Here is a 23,511-nt window from a genome sequence, read left to right on the forward strand (position 1 = left end):
ACTGTCCAAATTGAGTTCCTTCTGATCTTAATAAAAGTGAAAATCCTTCAGCTCTCCACAGCTGGGGACCCTCTGTAGCGTACGATCCACAATCTGACTTTTTTTTTTTCTTTTCCTTTTTTCTGGGGGACACTTCACTTTATGGCTTGTTCGCCCTGGTGCAATGAATTTAATGGGGTTTCTGATCGGCAGACATCATAAATGACATAATTTTAATGACGCTATGGTGTTATTTAGCCATTTGTCGCCAGCTCACATCCTTCAGTCCGCAAAAAGCTTAGTCTGTTTTTCTTCTTGAACGTGAGAAGACCTGGTTTTGCTCATCATATAGGGAGCGGTTTAACGTCGATCAGCTTCCCAGGACTTGAAAGAGAGAGAATGCACAGAACTCCAGGCATGTGGAACAATCAGTGTTAGAAGCAAGATAGCTCTCCCGCTGGCCCCGTTCTCAACTTTGACCCCTGACCTCTTGGCACACGCGCCGCTGTAAATAAAGCTGAAGAGAGGCCTCCCCACCTAATTTCCTTTGGCCTCAAATTTAAACACCAATCCCTCTGACTGTTCTGTAACCAGGGGATAAACATCTCCTCACGTGGACCAGGTTCTCAACACGACCACTCTAGAAATCCAGAGAGAGGAGATATACACAATAGAAATTGTGTTTGACAAGTTGGATACAGTTGGTCTGGACGGGTCCTTGGCTAAGTGAGGTCTAAGCTGTATTGTCGAAATGAGGAGGGCTGTACAGAATTGCTACTGCCATGACAGGCTGATTCATAAAATCATAATTGCAATAATTTTGTAATAGATTGATTTCATGGTTTAAGAAGTTATTGCACCTAGTTGCACCAGTTGTGATTCATTTATGTCATGAGGACACACTATAAGAGGCTATCTCTTTTGTTTCATTCATAAGATTCACTTCAGTTTAGTTTTTACAGCAAGACATGGATCCAAATCAGTGGGAAGCTAGCCAGAAAACCCTAAGGAAACGTTTTTTTTTACTTTTTTTTTTTTTATTACTTTTTTTAATATCTTAATTTATTTCATTATTTATTAATTAGGCCTATGATTGTAACTTTTTATGCCGTTTCACAACAGAGTTTTCCCACACACTATTATACATTTTATAATGGAATGGATATGCCAAGCCATTTTGACTTTTATTCATTCCAGGAGATTATTAAATAAAATTAAGGAAATTATGTGGAAATTAAAACATGTAATTATTGATATCAAACAGTATGATTTTTACTAGTAAGAATTGTACTTCTGATGTGTGAAATTGGAATTTCAATTAGTCAGAAATCAATTTTTGATATCGACAATTAAATTTGAATGGCGGCCTATGGTGACATTTAACTAGTGAAAATACAATTACAGACATCAAGAATTATAGTTTTTACCAAACTGTAAAACAACAACAGCAAAAAACGTTGCTGCCTTAAATTTTTAAGAACAATCAACTTAGATGTTTAAGTCATTTCAACTTAAATTACATTAAACTGACTTAAAAACAATGAGTTGAATCTTGTGTAACTTATAAAAAAAAGTTTAAGATTGCTTAACTTATTTTGATGAGTTAAAGCAATGTAAAAACACATGTTGTCATAACTTATTTATCTTGTAATTTTTACAGTGTAGTTGAATTTAAATTTGGGATATCAAGAATTTGTATTTCTGCAAGTGGTGATGTCATTGTTGATATCAAAGATTACAATTTTTTACTAGTGGAAATGTAGGCTTATTCCTGATATAAAAAAAATCGCCATTGTTAGTAGAAATCTAATTCCTGATATCAAGAATTAACATTTTAACTAGTGAAAATTAAATAGTTGATATCAAGAATTCATATCCTGGGAATGAATACAAGTCAAAACGGCCTGCCATAGGCGTCTCCTTTTACGCGGTAAATAAATATTATTAGCATGGTGTGGATTGTGTTTGCTCTATTTCATGTTGTATCTTTCTTTTTACGTGATGTTGCTCAGTGTGGGAAGGATGACCCATATTTCATTAAGCTGTGCTCTTGTTTCCGGCAGCTTTCACAACGAATTTATCTCTGACCAACATACACACACTCAGCATTTGAGTTATCTGTATCAACACTGGCTGTGCTCGAGATAATAATGCAGCTTTAAACTTGTTTTTATTTTGTAGATGTGTGGTTTTATGTTACAGAAACGCACAACGTAACACTAAAGAATGTTTTGCTCGACTATGTTGGAATGCATTTTTTAAATGCAGCTAAATATGTTATTTAGCTATTTTTTATTATATTTATTTATTATTATTTCCCCATTTCCCATATATATATATATATATATATATATATATATATATATATATATATATATATATATATATATATATATATACAACGTTTTGTTTAATAGAAAGTTAACGCTTTATGAGGTTAAACTCATTTTATAATCCCGATTCGCAAAACATGAACAGTCACAGGCATCGTAGGCCTACTTGTTTCCTATTGTAACACACAGAAATACCTGTATATATATTTTTTATGTGGTCTTGAACGAATTGTGCAGTAAAACTAGGCTTTTATTTTCAAACATAGCATAGCTTTTGTTGATATGTTCAGAAGTCGAAATCAAATAAAAAGTAGTAAAAATATAATAAATGAAAGGAACGAGACACAAAACGGATTGGAAGGTCTTATTAAAATAATTCCATTATCGAAAGGAATGGGATGAAACGCAAGGGTTATTGCAGGTATTGTTGTGCCTGTGGCTTCTCCTCCAGCCGCGCAATTCTCCTCATCAATACTGCAGTGAGATCGTTACGCAGCTGACATTGATAAATGACCACCAAACCACAGCATTTTCTCACCAGTACTGCAGGCTAGAGTAACACAAACTGGAGGTCGAAATAAGCAAAAGAAACGTCTGTAGGAGCAGTCTTAGCTAAGATATCAAACAGCATGAGAAAAGCCATTTGAAAATGTCACCGTGAAATTGCGTTTAAAAGATGCTGGAGATTGAAGAAGCGCGCGGGGTTTGTGTTTCTGAAAAATTACACGCCGTCCAGTCGCCTGCTTTGGAAATATTGAATTAATGTGATTTATTTCTTCACAGATTGCCTCAAACATTTTACAAAAGACCCCTGCACACACTTAAATGATTTTAGGGAAACTATACGGTTATCAAATGATCATTTTACACTTTCTGATGCCCTTTTCAGTAGACATAATTTTTTTTTATTTTTTTTTATTAGTTTGTAGTCATCTCTGTTTATAGTTGTTTGATATCTGCACGTTTAAAATGATTTTTGGTTTACACTTTATTTCAAGGTGTCCGTGTTACAGTGAAATTATACATTTAAGTAGCCTACTGAGTAAAAATAAAACACATACTTACTAAAGGGTTAGGACTGGGGTTTGTTGCATGTAATTATGCATAATTTATAGTTGTTAAGTTACTACATGTAACATGTGTAACAAGGACACTGCAAAATAGTTACCGATTTTTGTAACGGCCAGTTTCGTTTGCGTTTACTTTCTTTTCTTTTTTTGTTCTTCTTTCTTTTAATGATTATTTAAATAAATTGCAGCACAGTTGCATTTTATATAAAAAAAATAAAAAATAAAAATAAATAAAAATAGGTATGTCTATAAGTAGGCCTAGGCCTATTTATAGCCTAAATTAATTTTAACTGCAAGTCGCGTCAATATCGATTCAAAGCATGGAATAACACGACAACATTCAAAGCAAGAGATTTAGGTAACATTTTGAAAATGAAGCATTTATTACAAGAATTCGACTTTTGACTGTGTAGAAATACTGTACTGCTTTAAAAGACTCCTAAAAGAAAAAAAAAAAAAGAAAAAAAAATGGACAGAGCGACAGGATCGATCAAACATAGCAGTACATCAACAAACATATAATCGACTTTTTCCATAGAGAAAAGCAAGAGCGAGAACGGACCCAAAATGTACAACAATGTCCCATGTCCAATTTTAAAGGATCTCGACTGAATGCCTATTTCACATTGATGTGTTTTACAAATAACATTTACATAATTATGTACAATGGAACATCTCTAGTGGTTTAAAAACTCCTCCAGGCATACTTAGCCTTACCAGAGCACTGTTGCTCACCAATTCAACAAATAAACGCACAACTCATTTCCTCAGTGATGCTTTCCAAAACACTTCATGTGGGGAAGACTTTGTGGTTTCAGATACTGGAATTTGTGTCAGATGTGTGATCCCTTCGAGTGATTTCATTTCCCTCAAACTTTGAGGAAGCAAAGGTCTAAATCTATTGTCAATGACACAAACCCAAACATTGAACATTTCCCAAAAGAAAAAACAAACAAAAACTCATCATACACTCACATTTCAGTTCTTGAGGGCTTTTAGCATCTTTTACTATATTCCACATTTAATATGAACGTGTGCACTTGTGCGTGAGGAGGTATGGGATATTCGCGTCTGGGGCGGCCACTCTACGGTTGAGCAAAAGTGCACAAAATGGTGTGGTCCCCGTGCTTCTTGACGGTATAACAAGAATAAATAAATAATTTAAAAAGAAAAGATCTCCCAATTGTCTTTTCAGAAGTCTCTCTTTTGGCACAAATGCTTCAAGTCTGTTTTTGTTAAGGTGGTGCTCCTTTGGAAGGTCCTTTGGCTGGAGATCTGATGGCCAGATGATGAGGGGGTCTGTGGGAGATTTGGGAGGTTCTCGTGAAAAGAGGATCAGGTGAGGACGAATGTGATGACGTGACTCCTCATGCCTCTGGCCAGCTCTGGGACTATTCCTGAGGCCACCATCAAAACCTAGAGCACAGAGGGGGAAAAACAATATTGAGAGATTTATTCACCCACATCCACACTGTGAAACAAAAAAAATACATTGCAGAAATATTCTGGGCACATGTTGATTACCAGAAAAAAAATGTTTAGTCTAAAAAATAAGCAAAATCTGGATCTCATATAATGGAAGTGAAAGCATAAACTTCAAAATACGTTTTCATTATACGATACAGTAGCCACAAAATGCAAACAATATGCAAGTTAACATGAATTTAGTGTGAAAAAAGTAAGTAAAGTTATATCCAATTTTACAACGCAACGTCTAAAAACCCCAAATGACCAACATTTTCCCCTAATTCAAATTAAAAACAAATGTTATAATCGAATTGGCTGTACAAGTCATTTCAACTCATTAACACAATAACATACAATAAGGTTTCATTAGTTAAAATGAAATAAGAATGAACAATGTTACAGCTTTTACTAATCATAGTTCATGTTAATTTTAATTTTAATTATTAAAATCAAATGTTGTATTTGTTAACAATAATGAACAAAACAATGAACAGCTGCAGCTATGCTATGACAACACGTTTTTACGTTGCTTTAACTCATCAAAATAAGTTAAGCAATTTTCAACTTGTTTTTATGTTATACAAGATTCAACAAATTGTTAAGTCAGTTTAATGTCATTTCAGTTGAAATGACAAAAATACAAGTTGATTGTACTTAAAAATAGTGTATGGATTTTTATTAACTAACATTAATAAATACTGTAACAATTTGTATTTTTCAATACAATACTAATGTTAACAAATGAGAACATTACAAAGTGTTACCAACTCATTTTTTGATATCCTGCCTAGTTAAATCGGCTTAAAAAAATAAATTGAAACTTGTTAAATTACTTTGATGAGTTAAAGTAATGGAAAAAACATATGTTGACTTATTGATCAAATAATTTTTAACAGTGTATTTAATCAGCTTTACACCTCAAATAATACACAAGTTTTAACAGAACAAATGAATATAAGTGTTTCTATAAAATTATAAACTTCAGATTTCAGGGCAAATTCACTTCAATTAAATTCTTTCTTTTTCTTTTTTTTTGTGCTTTTTTTTTAAGAAATCAAAGTATTTTTTTGTGGTAATTAACATTACACCACAAATGCTCTCAATTAAACTTAACTTGCACCCAACTCTGAAAATTCTCTTAAATAAACATACACCTGCCTCTACGATCATAAACGTGTCTCTATCCGCTTTATGCAGGAAAACAGATCTTCATAATGATCCCAACGATCCGCCAGCATATGGTGTTTAACCAGAGCGAATTAAGGACGGGGAAACATTCCTCTAAATGACGCAATTACAGTAACGACTCGATGATAATTCAATCAAAAAAAGGTAGGATTAAATAGTCTGGAAATTATTTAGTCTGCGTGTATCTGGCTCCTGCGAGCCGGAGCTCGTGATATCTCTATGTGTCTGTGGTTTCGGTGGGGGGTGTTAACCTCCGCTCGCCTCCCCTCTCCTCTCCCTTCATTAGCAGAGGATGAGGTTGTTATTTGAGAGGAAAGGGCTGTGTTGGCACGATTGCAGAACTGGATGCGGTGCCTATTTACATATAAAGAGCTCTATTAATCAAGGTAAGTGTCATTATGGAGGGGCTCATTGGGCAGCACAGTGTGGGTATTAAATAAAATTCTCCATGCCAGGCCGCCCGCGGCGAGCGATACGTCTTGATTTGTGGACTGTCAGAGACAGGCAGCGAAGATGGAGCCGGGGAAGGAAGGTGCGCGAGTGCGTGCGCGTGAGGGGGGGGACGTCGTCGTCGTTGGAGAGAGAATTGCCACCATAATCAGATTTCGCACGCCGAGTGAAAGGAGAAAGAGAGGGGATGTTCTAAGTACCAAAGCGTTTCCTTACGTTTATGATTTGGGAAGCAGGGGAGGCGTTTACATGTAGTGCCACTGTCCATCCATACCCATGTTCATTCCCATACCTCCCATGGGACCTGTGAGACAGAGAAACAAAATTAAGAAACCAATAAAAACACATGCAAATGTGCAGGAAGATTTTTTTTATAACAGCACTAAACGTGAGTTATGCGCAATTATTATCAAAGCGCTTCTTACCGCCAGGCCGAAGACCCATGTGTTGTTGGCCGTCTAACACAAAGCCACCCATTGGCTGACCATCAGGGCTGTAAGCGGATCCTTGACTTACTAAACACACAAAGACACAGTATATATATGTGATGTATGCACACACTGCTTATGTGGTGATAGTAAAGATTGTAGAAAATAAACCTGCACTTTACCTGCTCTGTTAGACTGATCAATCATGGGCTGCACGATTCTTCTCCGAGCATTGATAAACCTGTCAAAGAGAAGACATTTACTAAATCTATTTATATTACTAACCGCACACAGTATATTTTACTCTTATTTAAACACTCAGGACTTTTACTACTGTGAGCTCTTTGCTATGATTTACTGCAAAATATTCCTTAATGCAGTGCGATTTCTCCTGGGCCTTTGGGTTAATGGACCTGTCAGGAGTCCACAAAAAAAAAAAAAAAAAAGCTAATGCACTGTTTAAGCGCCAGACCAAAGAAATTCTCTAATTTATAATGTAAACAAGCTGAGGTTTTCTTAATAAAGAGATTTTAACACCTTTTACAAATTACGTTTTGAGAAACATTCCATTTAATGGTGAATTTTATAGTTGAGGACAATAAAAACAAATAGATTTATTTGATTTGTGGTCTGTTTTTCCTTTCCTCAGCACTCTAAAGTTAATCTCTGTTTTTAAGACTTGCTTTAATTGCGCTTCTTGCTGCAATATATTAGTGAATCAAGTAAAGGGGTCATTGCTCAATAAATATTCAATTGATATAGCATTGGCCTGGCAGCCTGAGGGTATGATTAGCCTAACTGCTTTTCAGACACTAATATGCTTCAGCAGCCCGTAACAGAGAGGTAGGAAATGCCCCTGACATGCAATGGGGGAAGGAATTACTCATAGACAATGAGTCTTAGCCAAATGTTTGTGAACACCTTATTTGGTCGTGGTAAACACATGTTAGTGTATGGTACAAATCTTAAATGTCAATTTTCTATATAGCCTATATATATAGGAATGATAATACTTAATATTCATCAGTTTTTTATTATACAAAAACTTGTCTGCTTTATTACTATTAATAAAATAAAAAAAAAGCTTTTGTTGGAATTTTATTAAAGTATGTATGGTAAATTAAAGTAGAGTCTAATTGAAATCTTCAGTATTTTAATAATACATATTTTTTATCATGAAAGAGGAAAAAGTCTAAATTTAAAACTTAATTTTGAAGTATTTGTTTTATAAATCTCTCTCTCTCTCTCTCTCTCTCTCTCTCTCTCTCTCTCTCTCTCTCTCTCTCTCTCTCTCTCTATATATATATATATATATATATAAACTTAGCTTAAAACTTATATATATATATATACATACATACATACATATATATATATATATATATATATATATATATATATATATATATATATATATATATATATATATATATATATATATAATTTTTTTTTTAACTTTTTTATTTAAAAATAAATAAATTTGGTCCCTATTGGCAATCTATCATTACATACTAATATCATACATACACTTCCTTTTCACATTCTCAAATGAGTATCACATTTGTGTAATCCAATAACATCTATTATAAGCAAGATGGTTCCTGAAAAAAAAAAAAAAAAACATTCAGGGGAACTCTGGTGACCGAACAGCATTCCGGAATCCTAACATAACATTTGACAACTTTTCTATAAAGCCCCTTGGAGACCTTGGCAAACCCCATCATTGCTCCTATTCTTACTTTTAATTGTCTCATAGGGTCTTTGAACACCATCCTAATAATAGTGTGAGAAATCAGGATCACCGGACTTGAAATGGAAATGTTACAGAGATCCCCAACCCTGACTTCTAAGTGCTGAGAGGTCAATCTGGCAAGTCAAAAGTCAAAGGTCAAAGGTTACTCACCAGTTATTCACTTGTAAGATGGTGAGGCCTGTGTCCTGTGCTAGCTGCTTCTTCTGCTCTTCAGATGGGTAGGGGTGCTGCAAGACAAAAAAAAAGAAAAAATAGATGAATGTGTAAGAAACCTCTGCAGTTACATTGCTGTCCGATGATCCATAAAGCAATAATGAATGGAACATGTAAATGTCTTCATTTTTTAGAGTTGTGTATTTCTCCTTGCAGTCTCCATTAATAAAGCAAATCAAAAGTGCCTTACTTTTTCTTAAAAAACAATCTGTTTAAATGACTAATGACTTCAAGCACCAAATGTGAGACTCCGGGCAAAAAACGTGGATCCCATATGACTCTTTCAGGAAATTACATCATTATGTATGATAGACTTCCCATATGCAGCCCTGAGTTGGAGAATTTCCCTGCGTCTTATTGGCTGAGCGCTCGTGGTTTTGTTTGACATTATTTGACATTACTTGACAAATGATCGAGTGGGTGTGAAAGAGAGACAATGGAGAGTTTTGTTTAGGGTTGAATAGGGCTTGGCCCTTGGTGGCCCCGCGGTGGCCCCTGGCCCCTGATCTTCTTGCTCTCGCTGTGAGTGCAGAGGGAGGGCAGCAGATGGCAGGCAGGGGTGAATGTATAGACAGTCCTGGGTCGTGGGTGTGCACCAATTTTGGCACTGTCATGGCCTCACCTCCCGTGGTCACCGGTGAGGGATGAGTCCTGTTCCATGTCTCGCTCTCTCTCTCTCACACACTGACGGAGATTTCCCTGCTCACCTCCTGGCTTGCTAGCTGTCATTGTGGTGATGAATGACTGTAAGCCCTGCCCCCTTTCTACACAAGCCAGTGACGGCCGAATGCAAGCTGGGCTCTGGGATCCATCTTTAAACTCTTATCAAAAAGCTCTCGGCAGGTTGCGCAGGGATTGTTCGCTAAAGTTCCTTCTAAAGGAACCTACTTGTTAAAATGACGAAGCTAGCCGACAAGCTCGCTTTCATAGAATCGCTCATATTTGCATGAATTGCACTTATGTCTAGAAGCCCCCTCCTTGTCCCAATTTGCATGCCAAAGGAGATCTCTCTATCTCATTCCAGTGAAACTAACAGTTATAACTGTAATGTTCCACTGAATCTTAATGTTCCACCTTTCTTTAAGATTGTCAGCACAGGGGGTCTTTATCGTGGACCTCTGAATAGGTCACAAAAGATGGAGGCTTAGACCATATGTAAGAGCCCCCCCACCTCAAACGCCGCACACTGGCTCAAAGTAGAACCCGACAAAACGTAATCCAGCAGCTTTCATTCAGCCCCGACCCCAAATGAATGCATGATCGCCTGGGTGTTGCAATGGAGGCCATTCAGAGGCCAAAGTCCCCTCTAACACTTTTTTTTTTGTCAGAGGACACATCCTGCAATGGGAAACACTTTTGCTTCACAAATTGCTCTGAAAAGGAGCTGGGAACAGAGAGAGGATAATTCAATTAGGCTCTCCTTTTTATCTCTAAACTCTAAAGGTGGGTAAAAGGGAAAGGATTACTATGTGTACGAGACCTGTGTAGCTCTTAGAAAGTGCAGGAATTCTGAAAGAGAATGGAAAACAGGAAGACGCAGGAGAATTGTGGGAATTTAAGGAGGTGGACCGGTGAAAATGTGCAGTGATTCAAGAGGGTTAAGAATGCCACAAATCAGCCCTAAACCAGCAAGTTTTGCTGGAACGTACTCACCCCGAGGCGAATACGACCCTCGGTTTTGACAAGCAAAATGGATGGGAGGGCCGAGAGACAGATAATAACACACCCTGCTAGTTTTAATGCAGTTTGGATGCAGGCCGCTGAGCTGAAAACAGTGGGATTAAACTAATTCGCCAAGAGACACGTCAAACAATCTGGCCCATTTTTACGCAGACTTCCGATTTCCGACAAGGACATCTGAGCGAGTGTTACCGTAAGATGCTGGAAGAGCCACGCCCGCATGATGTTGGTCGCCACTTTAGGAAAGATCCCTCTTTTCTTCTGCCGTTTCTTGTCCTGGTCGTCCTCGTCCCCAGTTCCCGGAGATGCCAAGCTGTTATCCAAGCCATCTCCTGATAAACAACAGCGTGAAAGCAGGGCGAGAGAGAAAAAGCAAAAGAAGAAAGTCATTTTAATGAGATAAAACATCACCTTCAGTTGTTTATTCAGACCAATCACCAGTGCCACTCACAAACGCGATGTGAAAGAGTCACGCAGGGGGGCTTGTTTTGATTAGCAACAGTAACACAAGGACCGCGGCGAGCAGAAGTATCCATGCAGTGAGAGGGAACGCTAATCAACAGAGCGAGATTTCTCCCGCTCCCTCTCGCTGTCTCAATGTCAGGGATCTCGAGGAAAGCTCTGCACCAACCCCAGTGCTATTAATTCAATGTGAGTTCTGTCTTTGACAAGGGGTAATGAATGTCCAGGCTCCATGCTTGAATGTGGAATGGAGACTTGGCACTGCAAAGAGAATATCTGATCTGCATTAGCACTCAAAATAAAGTCGAAAAACTCGGGAAAAACATAAATAAAGCAGCGCCTGTTAGTGGTTGTTGAGAAAACCGTATTCGACTTCAGAATTTATGTTGGTAATTGGTTTACCGTGCAGGGAAAGTACATACGTTGCTAAACCACTAATTTACATACACACACTTCAGCTATTGTAGTTTTTTTACTGAAGTTCATGCATTCTCTGGGAAGTGAACCTTTGACCACAGCGGTCTTAGCACCTTGAACTACATTTCTGTGAATGTGTGTGTATAGGGATGTACATTATCCCGCTTGTTATATGGCTTCTTGCCACATAAGTAAATAATTAGACACAAATATTGGCTTGAGTTGAAATATTTTATTAGGTCTTTAAACACAAAGCTTCCGTGGAGAAAGGAGTTGCTAGCAAGCGGCAAGTTCAAACTAGACGGACATTTAAGGCATACGGTACAGTCATGCCACTTATTACATGCCATTTCGCCACATTAATAATTATGTGGATAAGAGATATTGATTTGACATGACACTGTTTTAAAATCAAACCTGTTTGTATATTATAATCCATTACAGTGTACAGAACAATCGTCGCAAAATGGTAGCAGCTGCGTTTGTATAAAACAAGACAGCAAGTCTGAGATACCCGGATGACATAATTAAATAATTGTACACAAAATATTGATTTGAGTTTTAATATTTTATTAGCTCACCAAGCATAAAACTTACACAAAGAAAAAACTTTCCTAGCAAGACTTCGGTTACCTGGATGAGCTTGTGTTATCAGTTTTTACCAGTTGTTATCAGGGAATAAAATACCGCTGGATCAAATTCCACAATTATATATATATATATATATATAATTGCATAAATAATGTTTCATTAATTACATTTTTTATATAAAATACCTCACCTATTTACTCTTGCAAAATGTTTCAGAACAAAGAGCTTTTGAAAACTGGCAATAATAATGGCAAATCAAAGAGAAATATGTGCTGAAATGACTACTTCAACTACTTTTAACTATTGAGATGGCTGCTATTTTTTATTTGTTTTACATGACGTCAAATGAGAGAATTTGGAGCATTCATAAAAATCTTACAAGTTTCCAACTTGTAATTGAGAGTTTGATGATACATTTGATAATACAGTTTGATGATACAGTTTGATGATATGCTTTTTTTACCAGTCGGAAGCTGGTAATTACAGTAATTCTCATTCCAGAATGACGTGAATGAGGCATATATTGTAAGCTCAATTGATGCTCAAGAAAACAATGCTTTTTGAACTGTGAGCTCTCTGATAACATCAAGCTTGCTTTCATTCCATTACCATCCAATCTAGTTTAAGATCAGAGCCAGGCAGGAGGCCGCTTTTAAACTAAGGTTTCCGTCTTGTCCTCCTCCCCACCCTCCTTTCTCTCTTTCTTTCCATCCCTCTTTCCCTCTTCCATTAACTGTGCATCAGGCAAGATGATTTACTTTTAACAGTCATGCTTATTTTTCTTGCCCTGAGGGTAGAGATGCCTTGAAAGCCTGCCCGGAGGGTGTGTGAATAATGTATCTGAGGGACTCCTCCCCGGAGGCGGGACAGGAACCCTACTTTTCTTAAGATTGGCCCTGCTGTGTCTCCTTGTTTTTGTGGATGCATCAATCAAAGGCGACTGTATGCGCCATATTCATCCATTAATATTTCAGATAATGAATAATGACATTTGAATATAAGAAGGGGGGTGGTGGATGGACTTCAGGCTGACTGATGCTGTAATCAAAATTCAAGTCAAGGGCAGGGCAGTGGTCTCACACTGTCTGTCTACACAACACAGACTGCTGTTCCTTCTCATTATGCTTTCAGGAGTTTACATGTTGACCACAGTCTTAACCGGCACCGATAGTTAAGGGTTTCAATGTGAATATGAAGAAAAAGTATTAGAAAGTACAGTAATATGTTCTTAAAGGGTATGAAAGAAAAGGAAAAAAAGTGAGAAAAGAGGGGAAAAAATAGAAAAGAAAACATGAGGATTTTTGGTTGTGTGTGTGTGTGCGTGTGTGTGTGTGTCCATGAAAACCAAATATCAAAAAGGTTAAATAAAAGTTATATTTTATATTTTGAAACATTTTAAAGGGAAGAAAAAGCATAACATGAAATAAAAAAATTATCAAATATCTAAAAGGTCAGAGAGACTAAAATTTGAACTTTAAAATGGGACATAAAAAAAAGAAAGAAAATAGATGAAGTTTTCAGTGTCTTTATGAAAATCAAATATCAAAAAGGTGTTAGAATGAACAAAGTAATATATGAAAGAAAATTAAAATGGTGAAATGAAATAATCTAAAATTAAATGTAGTAAAAAGAACATAAAAAATGTGTGCTGTCAAATCTTACGTGTTTATATAATACATGTATATGTACATACACACACACACACATATATTATATAAACACAAACTTTTGTTAGATGCGATAAAAATGTATACTTTTCACAGCACTGAAAAATAGGTGAGATTTTTAAATGTTTATGAAATCAAATATCAAAAAGGTGCTAGAAAAAAACTGATAATGAATAAAAAAGTAACTTATTCTGAAAGTATCAAAAAACAGATGACTTTAAGGAAGAAAAAGGCTAAAAGTAAAAATAGAATAAGATTAAAAAATACTGAAAAAGTGACATTTTCAGTGTTACAAAACATGTTCAGGTGCTAGAAAGATTGAAAAGAAGAATAAAGAAAAAGAAAAAAGAAAAGAAAGAAAAAGAAAAGTAACAGATTCTGAAAGTATAAAAAGTATATTTTAGGGAATAATATGTAAAAATAGAATAAGATATAAAGAAAAGAAAAGAAAAGAAAAGAAAAGAAAAGAAAAGAAAAGAAAAGATAAGATAAGATAAGGGGAAACCAATAGATAAAGAGAGCTGGGTGAGATCCTTACATCTAAGGAAGCCTCAAACACTCTCTTCCCCCCCCCTCTCCTCGAGCCTCTCTCCTCCTGTTCCAGAAAACGAAGGCCGGAGGGCTGATCCAACCCGACGCTAATCGCTTCTGACTGTTCCCTGGCAACTTGGCCCATGCAGCCTGTGCGACTGCACTCTCTTTAAAGGCTGCAGCTCCCTGAGCCCTACCTCACTCCCCGGCCCCGGAGTCTGCACGCGCAGCGCAGAGGGGGGCCGGAGCAGCCTGGAGGAAGGCTGGAGTAAGCCCTCGGGCTGTTTAGAGAAAAACAGCACCCTAAGACATGGAGAAGAGGCTTCTAGCTTCAATCTAACCCCCCCCCCCCCCCCCCCCCCCCACACTTTCACTTGTACATATAAAGCAAAACTTCTGAAGCTAGATATGATGAGCATATGCATATAAAACACGGCAAGTCTAAGTATAATTTTTTTAACCGGTTTTCCCACATCCTTCAAGCCGACCCTCACGGCGGCCGTGTCACATCACGGTACCTTCAGCGTCCAAGAGATGACAAGGTCCAAAAGCTAAAAACGCTCTGCGTTGTTCTGATGCTGATAATTAGATGAACTGGAGATAGATGAATGTCCCGAAGACAAAGGGTGCCCGGCGCAAACTAGCCGGGTCTGATGACTGCCACCCCGCACGCATCACAGAATAAATCCAGTTTGCTTGCTTAATGAGCTCGCCATGACCTCAATCTATCACGAACTATACTTCTCCGAAGGGGCCATAATTCTGACTACTGGACGCAACAGACTGGATAATTACTGGACGGACGCAGATGATTTTGTTCTCGCTAATCGTTTCGCTTAAAGCATATTGATTAGATGCTCTTATCCTCTTGTCCCCCGTGGCCATGATATGATCTGGAGGAACATGGGATTGGACCACAGTTGGGTGGTATTGACAACTACAAAAACGCGGAGGCATCAGCTCTTGACACTTGTTGTTGGTCCACTACACTTCATGCTGGGATTTCACCTCCATTGAGGGTTCAGATATAGATGTAAACATCCTGTCTCAGCCTGTGTCTTTCAGCAACCTTAGAGGTAACAACTGGCCTGGAATGTCCTGCAGCTTCCCTTTGTTCCCTTTCGGCCTTTGTGATGGACATTCCTAGGCTCTGCATTCCCACCAACAAGGCACATGTTTAGGATAGCTGTGGAAAAAACCCCTCACTACCATCCCAAACTCACTGAGGTGAGTCAGCGGTTCTTAAAAACCACTCGGACTGTGGACCGAGGGGCACTTCTTCGGACCTTACTTGAAGGTTACCCCAACAGGAGCAACTTCTACTGATGTGCAACAAACAAAGGGAACCCCCTACAAGAGACAGGTGCTTTGAAGAGGCCCAGTAATCCTTTGGACTGGAGTTGGGTGACTGACGTAAGACCCCCCATTCACTTGTAATGGAAAAAGGTGTTTGCTTTACCGATCTCTTGAATGATAAAGGGAGGAACACTGATCCAAAGTGGCTCCTGGAGGAGCAGCAGGTAGATGTCCCTGATTCTAACCCAACCTCAGCCTCTGATCACCCCAGATATCACCCCTCCATTGTGACTAGTATTTGAAGTGCTCTGTCCTTCAGGCCGGCAGGGGTCATTCCTCTTCCCCTTCTTCAATGCATGCTCTTTGGGGTCAAAAGGCCGTGGGTCTTGGATGTCCCCCCACTGTTGTTTAAAAAAAGCCCTGTGTGGGGAAAAATGCCACCACCCAATGCTTTTCTCTCTTTTATACAGAGTTGCACTGCAGAAAGACTACTGGCATTGCTGCTATGCCAAACATTTCACATTTTTAGAGCTTTTATATTGTCACACTAAGGCCGAATTGTCAGAGAATAACAATCTGGCTACTGGCTTTTGATTCTGGTTTCTCTTGTCTTGTATAACATCCTGCTATTGTTCTGCATAATGGTCAGGCCATTGATGTCTGATGGTTAAAAGGAGGTGAGAAACCCTGAAGGCTATTTTCACTGAAGCAATTACACACACAAAAAATAAATAAAATGAAATAAAAGGGACTATAAATATGAAGTGGCAGATCGCAATATAAATTAAGAAAAAAAGAGTGACATGCAAATGGAAGATCTGGTAAATTAAATTAGACCCTTAACCTTTCAAGAACATTAAGCACCTACTGTGTCCACAGTTAAATCGTAAAACCAGCTCAGTGAACCATCGCAATGATGACACGAACAATGACACATGACTTTGATTAGTAAATGCCGTTTACAGCCACGCGCATTAACAAATTATGAATTTCAATTCCACAAAGTACCATAGATGTTGTAATCAAAGTACAATATATACTGGAAAAAAAGTGGTAACCTACTAAAAGAGCTATTTCAACCAATTAAAATTGAGTTTTGTTGGTATAAATTACGGTGATTCAGCAATGTTTAATACTATTTTTTTACTGTTAGATGTTACCACTTTTAAGTTGCATTTTTTCAGTGTATGATGTAAAAACAAATTAAAATCCAACCTCAGTGAAAATACTACTCGAAGCTTGGAATATGAATTAAGACGAGTCTTTTCAACAAAGCACATTATGACGTAATAGTAAAACTGACAGTTTTTCCTACCTAGTTCACTGCTGTTGTCTCCGCTCTGAGAGGCATGTCCCCCGCTGGAGGGTCCTGGGGTGCCGACTGAGGGAGTAGAGTGAGCGTCGTCCATGTCTCTCCAGGACGCTGGATTCTGAGGTTCAGGAACATCCAGATATCGAAGGGTGAAAAAAGAAGGCCACATTACACACACTAGCAACATATACATGCTATTTTTTTAAACAGCGATTTTTAATGCGCCTAGTCACCATGTCTGTGCTGAAAAGTTAGTCCGACCAAATTAAAGATAACTGAAACGCACGATCCAAAACAAACACAAATGCAAGTCCTATGGAGCCACGAATGGAGTAACTGCTTCTCCTGATGTCTGACCGTAAATGCTCAGAGGAAAACCAACGGCGTCCCCTTTTTATCCGAAACAGGGTATAAAGCACTTATACGGGCTCAACATGAAGGCAAACAGCAGCCGTTCCTCTTCAGGCCCTTAGCGTCAGCTGTTTGCCTGATGGTGATCAGCTAAAGAGCTCTAAGAAAAGGCCAGAATAAGCTCCTACAACAATAAAGCTGTGTGAATAAGACCCTTCACTGTTTTCTCATTAGGACGTACAAAAGCAGTCTGTGGGTTTGTGTGTTTATGTGTGTGTGTGTGTGTGTGTGCCGTTAATAACGTTTCAGAAGGCCACTGTCTCCTTTCATCACGTAATTCAAATTGTTTTGTGTCACGCTGCACACTTGTAAATCGATAAGACATTACAGGAGCATCAATAAAAGATTACAGTTATCGTCAACCGTGCAAAGGTACATATTCGTCAAATGAATTTCAGCTGACCAAGTGAAGGTATGATGGTTAGACCTCACCATCCACGGATCTATTTACAGGACTCGTGTGGATGGGAAAAGTCATCAACCGTTTTACACGATGGAAAATAGAAGCATGTAATAAAAGACAAAACTATAACAGGCTATAACGTGTTTTTCTCTGTGTTTATGACTATAACCTCTCCTTCCCATTTTGACAAGGAACAGAGCGAGGCAGAATGTCCCGTTCTTCTTAATTCTGTGGTTTTGTTCCTGTGACAGGGGGTGGTGCGTTGATAATAGGAAGCACAACTGTAAAGAACACACTGTTGGTCTCTGAGTGAAAAAAGACTCCCCTCCTGCTTGACAATAACAATCCAATCAGTTCAAAGACAATAGCGCATTCACGTGCAAATGTAACGTTGATCATTAGGGCTAACGGAGGGGTGGACAGTGGGGGGAAAACCCTGACCCTCAACAACACCTGCACCCAACATGATGGGATTCATCAACATGATCTTCATCATCATCATCATACCTCTTCGAAAATAAGATATATCCTGGGGCAATGTCTTAATGATTCATATTAGAGCAAAGAGAAATGGATTTAGATAATGTTTTTTAAATAAATTAGCATATATAACTGTAATTACCTCTCTTACTCTCTCTGTGTTTATGACTAAAATGCATTGTGGAGATGAATAAAGGAGGACGAAAAAAAGATATGGGAAATGCATGGCTGAGGCACTACAAATGTTTTTTGTTTTGTTTGTTTTTTTCTGGTAAAAAAGTAATAATCAGAAAACAGAATTTTAACTCTCTACACCAGTTTACACGATACACAATAAATGGCACTTTCAGTCTTTCCTTTGTTGGAAACTAATAGCCTGTACTGTAAACAGCTCTGCTGTCTAATTGCCCTGTTTTATGATGTCATAGAAAGCCAATTAAAAACTCACGTGATCTGCGAGATTCGTCGAGGATCCTGAGAGGTCGTCGAAGTCGGACTTGCACCCATCCCGTTCATCAATTACCAGGTCAATGGGCATTTTGCCCTTCAAACAGCTAATATACCGATGACAAAAGTTGTCGCAAAGCTCGTGCACCTGAAAAAATACATTAAAAAAATAAATAATATTCAATTTGTTTATCACTACAACAATATAATATTATAATAATTTTGAAAAAAAAATTGTATAATAATAATTGACATACCTTTTCAAGTTCTAAAAGATGGAATCGTAATACTTGTATTGATTGAATCATCTAAGGAAAGAGTAAAATAATGCATTAAATATTTAAAACAAAATAACAACTTTAAAAAAATAACAATAATAGTAATATAATAGGCTAATAACAATAATAAACTTTGGTTATTCTAATAATAAAATAAATAAATAAATAAACATTTATATTCTATAAATGTATATTCTACATTACATTCGATTATATTCTAGTTATTCTAATCGCGCGAGAAATCACACTCACATAAAAAACTTCGCACGTCTGATATAGTGTTGGCTTTGTAATGTTATGACAATAGCAGGAGTGTAAATAGGTTCCTCCAGAGACGATGCTTTGAGGGAGCCCAGGGCAAAGACCCCCACGCCCTCTGATAACACGCGGCCTCATAAATCACTAAAGCTCCCTTTCTTTCCCTCAAAGAATCCTCGCATATAACGCTCTGAAGCGAATATACCTGAAACAAAAGCTGTGCGAAACGGCATCTTACACTTACCAAATTGTCCAGCTCTGGATTAGAAGAAAATAACGGCTTCTCTGCCCGAATCTGTATACAAAAATTTCACAAGTTTGTTAGAACTACAAAACAATATACATACATACATATATATATATATATATATATATATATATATATATATATATATATATATATATATATATATATAGCAAATAAAACAAAATCATATGATTTACAATTTCCCCAAAACTGTCATTTAGTTAGAACTACCGAAATCGTTAAGTCCTTAAAAAGATGTGTATTTTTCAATCTAAAAGTTACCTGTTTGGCAAACACAGCGATGTCCTCGTTAAATGAATCGGACGAGCACACATCTCCTCCAGCGACTCCGGGCTCTCTCGGTGTGCATGTGGCCAGCTCGCACTTCTCAAACACCAGCGCCAGCAGCGGGAATAACGGGTGCCTTCAAGATTCAATAAACATTTACATGCTTAGATCAAAACACTATATCAATAACTGAGCAATCGTGCTGATGACAGTAATACGGCTTTGGAGTTTTTACTTTCATTGCTTTGACGGCCACATAATGGCACTCAGTACCCTAAATCAGATAGTGTATAAAAGCGTTCTATAATTTTTATAATGACAAACAAACAGCTTAATTTTAAAATGTAATTATGCAGCACACTATTTGAAAATGTCGATATGCAGACATTAAGATCGTATATGTGCAAAGTAATTTACTGACTGAAATAAATGTCACTGCCAAACGCGGGTATAGCCTAAAAAGATTGTGTTAACTAGCAGATATGCCATGCAAGAAATTATATAATAAAGTACCCATAAATTTGGTCCTTGTCTCTTTTAAGTGCGTCGTTGACAGCCGAGCCCATGCTGCTGGGCATGATGCTGTGCGGTGCGTGGGCCCCGTAGTGTTGGTTGGCATGTGGCGGTGGCCCGTGACTCAAATGGTGAACCTGCGGCAGGGGCCGAGGCGCGTGCGGGTCCCCGTACATCGACGTCGGAACCCCAACTCCATCCATGCCGCCATAGTGGGCAAGGTCTTCGTACTGCATCAGATAGAAACCGTATCATAGGCAACTCAAATAACAAATGTGTTTACCTAATATTGATGCAAATATTAAAAGCAAACTTTACGACTTAGGCTAAGTTGTTTTACGCGGTGGATTTGTAAGAGAACGTACCCGTTGAGCCATCAGCATATGACGCTTCTGTTGATGTTAAGTGCAAATTGTGATCTTATCCAACGAGGAAGCAATTTGAGTGATTTAATTCCTTTTGTGCATCCGGTTTAAGAGGACTGAGCTGTTGGTAATCCGTTGAGATGATAGAGCATGTCCTGTGAAGAGTTTTTGATCGCTCCTTTTTCAGACGCTTTGGTGTTTAAGTAATTCGACCGTATTGCTAAATAAATTCACTTTGCACTTTGATGAATGTAAACTTAAATAAAAAACGATACAGTATAGGCTAAAAAAAGATTTGCTTCCACTTCAACCTTCTGACAATCTAATGCACTTTACCCTTCAAAGACTTCCTGAAGTCAGATGAATCTTTCCAAATTCTGGGATGTTCGTGTCTGGCATCGCAAACACTGCAAGGAAAAACTATCCGGATCTCATGGTCCCTCTTTGCGACCCACGCTTTGCCTCGACTGGGATTGTGTTGGTGACTGGAGCAGGTTCCTCTTGAAGAGACTGAACCCCTGATGACTGAGCCTGGGAAGCGTGGTGGGTGTTACCAGCTCAACACCTCTACATAAAGCAAGAGAAAGAAGAGCGCAATGACCACGAGTAGCCAGCGAGTGTTCACATTGGATACGCGGGCGGATGACGCACCACCATCCTCTGCGTTTTGTTACTAGGGGTGGAGTGTCTTTATTTTTAAAAGTGCTAAAATCAGATCAGTGCACCGAGTCGCACTGGGAATGGACCTTGTTTCGACAAATTGCTGAGCATCACAGCATTTGAGCCTTTGAAAATATATTTACCACAAACTATACATTTGGACTGCTTCGTTGTTCAATATGTGTTCGTCATATATGAAGTTATTAGGCTACATTTATATTATAAAGTTACGTTTTTTTTGTTTTGTTTTTTATTCCTGTCCTTCTGTAAGTACAGTAAATAGATCAAGCTGTCCTGTTCTCCAATGGTAGTTAAAGAACTGTCTGAAGTTCTTTTTTTGCGTTCAGTTTAATGTTATATGTTGACGTTGTTTTCATTATTTTTTGTAAGAAACTATGGTTAATGTATGGAACTAGAAAAACCCGTGCAGTTATACACCATTCTTTTATTCCAAGCGCTTTTGCGCATAAACGACATTGAGGGAATTCTGCAATTCCATCATAATCATATTTAAACGCATACAGTAAACGAGATCGGATGGGAAGAAAACACAAACTAATTTGATGTAGAGAACAATTTAATTTACGTTGCAGTCGACAATTTACATTTGGATTTTATATGCTCTTTTTCTAAAAATATAATAATAATAAACTAGTTCTTATTTATAGTTTAAAATAAGCCTATATACTAAGAAAATGGCAAAATTATTTTTGAAACGATATTTATTTTTATTTAAATATACAATTCTATCGAGCAACACAGTGATAAACAATAAATGTTACTTTTTGCCAAATTCTAAACAGCATTATTTTTCATAATATTTTAGCCAATTTTATTTTTATTTCATTTGTTATATTGCTGTTGCATTTGTTATATTATATGTGTTACATTTGTTATATTTCTGTCAATTGTTCCCCGTTTTATTCAGTCATTTTAAGAATGAATTCTGGCCTAAAGACATTAATTTCAAATTCTTGTGTAAGCGATGCTGCGAGGATCTTCAGTGAATTATACTGAAAATATACAGTCATATTTAGATGCGGCATTTCTACAAACACACGCCGAGAGTAACATACAAATTATCATATGGACTTCTGCAATGCGACATCATAGTAATACATTATTTTATGTTATTTTAGATTAACGGCATTATGCTAAGCGTCATCTGTAATATCATTTTAAGTGATTTCAATTATTGAACAAAATAAATAGGCTGTTATACAACTATAATAATAACAATTATTTATTTGAATTATAATATTTTACTTTGAATATGTTATCTTCACTTAACAAAAATCCTAAATTTGGTATGAAATTGTCACTGTTATTAAACTACCTTTAAAGGTCAATGTTCTTCGCCCGTGTTGATATGATGATAATCCACTCTAATTGCTAAAGTATTGACCTTTGCTTGACCCGTCAGGATGTGTGCCTGAGCCGCACGGTGCGTTCCTTCTAGTTCTTCAGATCCAGCGAAAGTCCTGCAAACCTGCCGCTGAACGGGCTCCAGTTTCACATGTGCTGTGCTTTCCAGCGCAACAATCAATTTCAAAATCATTTTACCTTATATCACCACCTAGTGGTGCATCTGTCTTTGAAACCTACCGTGCAAAGACAACAAGAGGAGAACGAGTTCATATTTGAATTCTCTCACCAAAGCCTCGTTGTCGATGGAAAACCAAACATAGCCTAACCAAAAAAGCAACATGCGATATTGGTGATGAATATCACGAACGCAAATACACCCAAGTGCGTGATGCATCAACACAAACATTTAAAACACGATCACAGTATAATAAATAGGCTAAATATCACTCACATAAAAAGCAAAATAAACATTGCGCGTACTTAAAAAGCACTTGAAGATTTCCAAATAATTGCAAATATGCACTTAAATGTTCCAAGGCAAAGGATGAGAGAGCATTGCATGATGAGGTCGTTTGTTTACTTTTCAGGAGAGATGGGGAAACTTCCTTCCTTTCATCAGTCTGTACACAATCTCGCGCGCCCCTCTTTTGAAAAGCAGCGCGCGTGAATTATTAAAGGCATACATTTGAATTATAAATACGCTAATGATACCGACACGGGCTCAGCGCGCCATGCCCGAGGCTAAATTCTTCCGATGCACATTATTTCTTGGCACTCAGACTTCATTTCCTCTCTCCTTTCTCTTTCACTTCGCTCCTCCTTTGTATTTTTGCTCCCCGCTTACAGTATGCATGGAAGATGTTGACTGATTCATGCTGTCATCCAGCCTGCTTTAAAGTGTAATGAGTTACTATAGTCAGAGCCTGTGTGCATCCTCAAAAACCAGGTTGCACAAT

At 37.7% G+C, this 23,511-nt stretch overlaps 1 protein-coding gene across 2 annotated transcripts; it reads right to left on the reverse strand.

Annotated features, from left to right (window-relative positions):
• Positions 1–3,765: 3,765 nt before the first annotated feature.
• On the reverse strand, positions 3,766–22,763 carry meis2b (Meis homeobox 2b). Of its 2 annotated transcripts, none has more exons than XM_082146560.1 (14): positions 22,593–22,763; positions 20,528–21,094; positions 20,163–20,392; positions 19,644–19,785; positions 19,359–19,409; positions 18,836–18,886; positions 18,580–18,726; positions 16,841–16,955; positions 10,754–10,893; positions 8,819–8,895; positions 7,098–7,156; positions 6,913–7,002; positions 6,704–6,791; positions 3,766–4,798 (listed from the first exon to the last, which is right to left on the reverse strand). In XM_082146560.1, exons 2-13 carry the CDS (start codon positions 20,543–20,545, stop codon positions 6,733–6,735), a joined length of 1,179 nt encoding a protein of 392 aa, XP_082002686.1. In that variant the 5' UTR covers positions 20,546–21,094; positions 22,593–22,763; the 3' UTR covers positions 3,766–4,798; positions 6,704–6,732. The 2 variants fall into 2 exon arrangements, with proteins under 2 accessions (XP_082002686.1, XP_082002685.1); XM_082146559.1 differs by having other exon boundaries at positions 22,524–22,763.
• Positions 22,764–23,511: the final 748 nt, after the last annotated feature.

Source organism: Leuciscus leuciscus, assembly GCF_965113295.1.
Source record: "Leuciscus leuciscus genome assembly, chromosome: 19".
Lineage (NCBI taxonomy): Eukaryota > Metazoa > Chordata > Actinopteri > Cypriniformes > Leuciscidae > Leuciscus > Leuciscus leuciscus.